General features: G+C 40.1%; 1 protein-coding gene and 1 pseudogene across 2 annotated transcripts in view; both read right to left on the bottom strand.

The window, feature by feature from the left end:
• Positions 1 to 1,282, bottom strand: part of ACTR2 (actin related protein 2) — a 32,798-nt gene extending 31,516 nt beyond the window's left edge. Inside the window, exon 1 of one of the 2 annotated variants that reach the window (XM_019635525.1) lies at positions 1,092 to 1,282. In XM_019635525.1, coding sequence (XP_019491070.1) covers positions 1,092 to 1,139 — 48 coding nt within the window. In that variant the 5' untranslated portion in view covers positions 1,140 to 1,282. The remainder of the gene's footprint in view (positions 1 to 1,091) is intronic. The other variant, XM_019635535.1, reaches the window with a different exon arrangement.
• A 2,545-nt stretch (positions 1,283 to 3,827) lies between these two features.
• LOC109379499 (immunoglobulin J chain pseudogene) lies at positions 3,828 to 4,309 on the bottom strand (annotated as a pseudogene).
• Between the last annotated feature and the right edge of the window lie 2,733 nt (positions 4,310 to 7,042).

The raw sequence follows: 7,042 nt of genomic DNA, 5'->3' as shown, positions 1-7,042 counted from the left end.
AAATCTTAGACATGTTTCCATAGCAGTAGATCGGCCTCTTTTTTTTAAGTACTCCATTTTGTATGGATATCCCATTATATGATAACACTCTTATTACTCAAGTCCATTTTTAACTAATATAATTATTGCTTGTAAAAAATCTAACAAATTCAATCAAGGGAAATATTATGGCAGTGAATATTAGCTTCCCCCCCCCCACAATCCAGTTTCCAAAGTGTTTTAAAGTTCAAGTAAAATCTATTTTAATTCATATATCACATCTATGAAAGGGAAAAAGTCACAAAATATGCATCTCCAAAATGTAGGCATCACTGTAATGTACGAGAAAATGATCACTATGGAACTCATCCAAAATCAGTAACAAAACTGGTTAACTTCCCCCAAGGTCAATCAGTAAAATTAACACATAGGCCTTGACGGGTCCTAGATGTCCCAAGATCATTCAATGGAACATGCTGGTTTCCGCGGGGCTGCACCTGGGCCAAATTCCCGGCATGCAGAACAAAAAGTAAATTATGAGCAGCCGACCTGGACTCTTTCCTTCAAAAAAATAAGTAAATAAATAAAAAACACTCAAAACTGCTCAAGGGCTGAGGCTTGCACTGACAACACTTCCCTTTTTTTTTTTTCTTTCTTTAAACCCGTTTCCTGCCTCCCGTTCGGTATCTATACAGGAAGAGGAAGGCCTCTGGTTCTTTCCCCTTTTTACACACCGGCGACCCAGGGGAATAGAGCCCTTCTCGAACACATAAACCTAGTCTTTTACCCCTCCGACCCTTTAGCCAAATTGTCCAAAGCAGGAACGCGGAGCCCGCCTCTGCTGAACAGCAGTCGAGATCCCCATCCAGTGCCGGCCTCGACCGCCGCCCTAACCCGGAGGGCTGATGGGGGTGGCAAGCGCGGGGAGACCAGCCCGGACCCTGCCCGTTCGCTCCCCACACCCGCGGAGGCGGAAGAGGGCTGCTCCGAGCCCCTTGGCCCCGGTGGCCCGAAGGCCCAGGGGTGCAACCCCCGGCGCCGAGGGCCCGCGCATCCTCCGCTCATCCCCACCCCGGCCTGGGGCCACCGCGGCCTCCCTGCCGGGCGCTTACCCCCGTGCCGTTGTCGCACACCACCACCTTCCTGCCCTGGCTGTCCATCGTCCGTCCGGAAGAGAGCCGCCACTGCCGCCGCAAAGCCTACAGCCGCCGCCTACAGCCTCCGCGCCCGGCCTTTTCCTCTTCCTCCTCCTCCCTCTCGGCAGCCCCACCTTGGGCTCCGTTCTCTTCCCCAACCGGAAGTCACCACCCGGCCCTGCCCCGCCCACGGCCTCCGCGAAAAGGTGGGTGGGGGCGGGGAGACCGAGATTGGCAATCGTGAGCCCCAATAAGAAGCGGAGGAACTCCAAGTCGGCCTAGGAGCTCCGGCTCCGGCTCCGGCTCCGCCCTCACGGTTGCTGCCCACTCGGGTGATGCTCTCTGCTTGTGGTTTCCGGCGCTTTGCCGGGCGTTTGAGACAGCCGAGCTGGTGGAGTTTGTAGCCTTTTCCCAGAGTCGTCGCAGGAGTTGAGCGCACCACTTACCTGGATGTCGAAGGCGCAGGCAGAACAACGAGCCTGTCGCAAGATGGCAGTGGAATGTGGTGAAGCCAGCCCGGAAGGGGAGCAAACCTGGAGGTCCGTGCCAATTCCACTAGTGAAAATGGCTTTGTGTGCTCTTGATTCTAGGCCTTTTCAGCTGACAGAGCTCGAATGGATACACACACGTATTTGAAATCATGCGTTCATACAGATACTTCTAATTCCAGCCCAACCCTTCTTTGCTCAAATTGCCCTTAGTCAAATGAGAGTGGGTGCCTACATTTCCAGCCTCATCACACACCACCTCCCTCTTCCCTCAGCACCATGTTGCTTCGCACCTCTTCAGTGTAAGTCCCTATTTGAACCCAGAACCTTGGCTTTGAAATAAACCCCAGTTTCAAATCTGATCCTGCCACTCAAGAATTTTGTGATTTGGGCATACCCTTGTCTGTGCACGTGGATAATAACCTCTACTTATGTGGGTGGTTGTGAGGATAAAATGTGTGTAGTGGCATCCATTCAGTGGTAGCTTTAGTCAACTGAACTCTCAAAGAGTCAGGAGTCTTTGGCTATAAATGATAAATAGTTACTCAAGGGACTTAGGGTTTGCTGAAACCCTGAAACTGAAAACCCAACTAACTAGTTAATGCTGAGTGTCCCAAAGGAGAAAGAAAAGGTGAGTTCTTACAGTAAAAAGTACATTCTTGACAATAATCAGTCATGCATACTTAGTCTCTGAGTTGGTCTAAGATGATAATCTTTCAAGTGTCTGGTGGTCTGGATAATGGAACATTCTTTCCTGAGTTGTTCAGATGGTTATCTATGGAATTAATGTACATCCAGGCATTGACACACAACTAAGAAGTTTAAAAGTTTTAAGTCCTCAGGCTAGTTAAGGCAAGAATAGAATCATTTCCTCATGCCTCAGACTACTTGATTCTACAGTAATAATTTAGCAGCTTGACCATCATGACTCCATTTTATTTCTTCACTTTTTTTCTCACTATGTTTCATACTCTTAAACATGCAGTTCTGTCTTTAATGCCCCTACCTTTTTTTGTTTTAATCAATGGGGAGACATCTACCCATGCTCTAAGATCCAATTGTCACATCTCTGAAGACTTTGCTGATAACCCATAATGTGCTATTTTTTTTACTCCCTTTATTTGCTATTACTTTACCATAGATACATGAATAACATTATTGTGCTTATTACACTCAAAAAATACTTATTGACATTAAAATTCATCTAGAAAAAAATGTCATCCTTTTTGAGAGTTAAGAACTAAAATTGTGCCTTCCAAATGGCTGTACATGACTAGAATAAAACTTGGATCATGAATCCCCTCCCATCCAGTATTACAAAACTAGGCTGCCTCTCAGTTTTCACTTTGTTCTTTTATTAGACCAGTGGTTTTCAAACCTTTATAAAAGCATAAAATGCTTTCTTCAAATTTAACTTTACATAGAATCCCAAAATATAAAATAGATCAAAGTAAAGTTGCCATAGCTGTAGTTGGAAGTTTGAAGGTTATGTTGGGTAGGAGAGGAGGCCTCAGGGGACTATGTCTTCCCTACACCAGTTTCAATAGTCATTGAGGTACCTCACCCTGCTGAACAGTGCATTATTTAATAAATTTTACGTCTGACTTTTGTGGCCCCAGTGCCTAGCACTGTGCAGTTTTCCTGGGAGTACATTTAATTGGTCTCAACAAATTGAACTCAAGCATTTCTATACTTTTTTACTTTTCCTCTTTATGAAATTAAATACATTACTCATTTTTACTTTTTAAGAAATTACTTCTGTTGTTTTCTTCTGACTATAAAAACAATACATGCAGATGATAGAAAATATCAACAAACTATAGTAATGAAAATGCAGCAAAACCTTTGATTATGCAATTTCAGGTGTAATACTATTGGTGACTTTCTCCTGCCTTCTAGACCAAGTGCATTCCGGTCATTTCACTTTCCTCAAAATAATGTGATCCTATATTTTAGATGATTGAATTTTCTTTTGAAGACGGCTTCATTTCTAGCCTTCTGTTCAGATTTTATGTATACTAGTCCACACAAAAATACTGGTAGGCAAATATCCCCATTTTACACATGAGAAAATGGGGGCTTTAAAAAGTTAGGTCTAAAAAAAAAACTAAGGGGCGGCCAGTTAGCTGGTTAGAAATTGTGATTTCAAATTTATTAATAGTAAATATATTAACTTTCTGGATCAAAATGGAGAGCCTTTCAAGATAAGGAGCTATGCGGTCACCTAGTCAGGATAGCAGGAATCCAGGGTCAAGGCTGTCTCCACCATTATGGTCTTACCACCATTCACAAGTGGGACCCTATTTGTGTAGCACTTATTTCTGTCATAAATGTAGCAGGTCTCATTGTCTTCATCACAGGTATTGCTCTGGGTGACAGTAACTACTTGATTATCCAAGTCCACTTCTGTGGGATCTCATTTTTTACAGAGGTCAGACAAATGGTATACAAATTTGGTTCTCAAATGATAAGGTGGGATCAGAGGTAGTCTCCCTGTTGTTCAGAGGAACATTAATTCTGATGTTTCCCTTCGCAATGCCTTGACTCAGAAGGCTCTTCCCCAGAAGGGATGATCCTGAAAGTAATATAGGCAGATGTACATTTGTTGTCAACAAGAATAGTCCTTTCATCTTCATCTTGGGCTGTCACAAGAACAGGCTTAACAAAAATGGGTAGGCCTCCCAAGAAAAGCAAATGGTTCTTCATCTTGACTTCACTCTTTTGAAAACCGGAGCTCTGAGTCTCCCTAGGCTGCGTGGACTTCCGCCCAGCCAGGCCTCCCCAACTTTCCCGGGCCAGGTGCTCATCCTGTCCCTGGTCAACTGATTTTCAACAAATGTGCTAAAGCAATTCAATGGAAAAAAGGTAATCTTTTTAACAAATAGTGCTGGGACAATTGGGTATCCATGGGGGCTGGGAGAAGAACTTTGACCCTAACCTCACATCGTACACAAAAATTAGTTCAAACGTATCATAAACCTAAATGTAAAAGAGCTAAAACTCTCTAAATTCTGGAAGAGTACATGAGAAAAACCTTTTAATATTAAGTTAAGCCAAGATTGCTTGGATATGATACTATAATCCTGATCCATAAAAGAAAAAGTTGGTAAATTGGACTCAATAGAAATTTAAAACTTTTAGTTCATGTATTAAGAAAACAAAAAGACAAACCACAGACTAGGAGAAAACACTTGCAAATCATATGTTCAACAAAGGACTTGTATCCAGAATAAATTAAGAACACATAATAATAAGACCAATACCTAATTTAAACATGGGCAAAATATTTAAACAGACATTTTACCAAAGAATGCTTATGAATGGCTAATAAGCACAAGAAAAGATGGTCAACATCATTCATCATTAGAGAAATTCAAATTAAAACCATAATGAATACCACTTGATACTCATTAGAATGGCTATAATAGACAGAAAATAACACATTGGCAAAAATGTGGAGCAACTGGAACCCTGATACATTGCTGGTGGGAATGTACAATGATGCAGCCATTGTGGAAAACAGTTTGGCAGTTTTTTAAAAGTTAAATATAAAATTACCATAGCCAGCAATTCCACTTCTACTTACATACCCAAGAGAAATGAACACATATATCCACAGACTTGCATACAAATGTTCATAGCAGCATTACGCGTAATAGGCAAAAAGTGGAAACAATTCAAAAGTCTATCAATTTGTGAATGAGTAAAGTCTGTGGTATATCCACATAATGGAATAGTATTTGGCAATAAAAAAGAAACAATACATGCTATAACATGGATGAACCTAAAAAACATACCAGATGCAGAACACTGCATATCGTATGATTCCATTTATATGAAATTTCTAGAAAAAGCAAATTTGTAGATACAGAAAGCAGATTAGTGATTGCTGGAGCTGGGAGCCAGGTTTGGCTGAAAATAGGCATGAGAAAAATTTTTGGGTGATGTTCTAAACTAGATTTTGGTGATGATTGCGCAACTGTATAAACTTACTAAAAATCATCATACTGTACATTTGAGACACGTGTATTATACCTTGTAACTTCAACAATGTTGTTTTAAAAAATTAAGTTACCTGCCCAAGTTTACTTATCATATATCAGAACCGGGGTTAGGCACAAGTGTCCCTGACTGCAAAGCCCAAGCTTTGTTTACTCAGGATTTTTGGAAACTCCAGATCTGTCATGAAAACCTGAAGCCCCAGTTGGTATCCCAGTTGGGGACAACTCCTGGAAGGATTCTAGCATTTCGCTTAGACCTGATTTAGCTTCTGCGCTTGAATGGGATGAGTATATTTTCATGGTTATGGAATAATACTATGGCTGTTAAAATACGCCCCTTCTCATAGCTATGTATCATACTTAAGAAGGAAAACAGTGTCTACTAGTAGTTGAAGTGAAACAATAAAAATAATTAACTTGTTTATCTCCAGAATTTATAGGTAAGAATGATTTCCTTGAATTTCCTTAAAATGTAGTTATTTGTATCTGCAGTCTCTAAGTTAATGAAGTTAATGAGCACAGTGGCACCTTGGGAATATTTCAAGCAGAACTTGAATTCACTCCAAAGATGCTCACTCATTTTAGAAACTGATAATGTTACCACATATATTATACCTTATTCTCTACTTGAAGAACTCAGGAAGAGGTCAGCCGTATCATTTATTTAGTTATTTGCTTTAAAAAGTCACTAAGTCAAACATTTTGTGCTTATCCCAGAAAAGTACTTCTCTATCTTGTCAATTATCAAAAAGTTTCCAAGTTATTCTCATTGATGTTGCTAAGATAAATGTTTATGTTAGCACTATTAAATCAAGTCAGTTGGAAGCAAGTTCACCCATTAGCAAGTGTTTCAGGCATCATGTTACTTCGTTCCTAAATTCTTCAGCATGCTCGTTCAAAGTGGACTCTCTTATAAAACCATAATATCATGATTATATCTAAGAAAAATTAGCAATAATTCCCTATCATCTAAAACCCAGTCCATATTCATATTTCCCCAGTTGTCCCTAAAGTATTTATAGCTGTTTTTCCCTCAACCAAGATCCAATCAAGGTAGTTTCTATATTCCATATATTGTTTTTGTTGTTATACGTCTTTAATCTCTTAATCTACAATAGTTTTCCCACTTTTTTTTCTTCATGACATTGACTTTTTGAAGAGTTCAGGTCATTTGGCTGCAGAAATGTCCCATGTTCTCGATTTGTCTGTTTCCTCATGGTTAATTAAAATTTTAAGTGACATTTATAAATAATGGTATGACATTTGATGGTATTATAGAAAGGGAGTGTTACATGAATATTCTTTGATTTTGATAGTATAAATTAATATTGCATTGATATCAGAACCAAGAGAAAATCTTTCAATACCATAAATATTGCTATTGTCTTTATTTAGATCTAGCCGAAGAAGAGTACAATTGTTATGCCAAAAAAAAAAA

This window comes from Hipposideros armiger, unplaced genomic scaffold (assembly GCF_001890085.2).
Source record: "Hipposideros armiger isolate ML-2016 unplaced genomic scaffold, ASM189008v1 scaffold_2, whole genome shotgun sequence".
Lineage (NCBI taxonomy): Eukaryota > Metazoa > Chordata > Mammalia > Chiroptera > Hipposideridae > Hipposideros > Hipposideros armiger.
The sequence above is the reverse complement of the archived record's forward strand: the minus strand, read 5'-3'. Positions and strand labels throughout refer to the sequence as shown.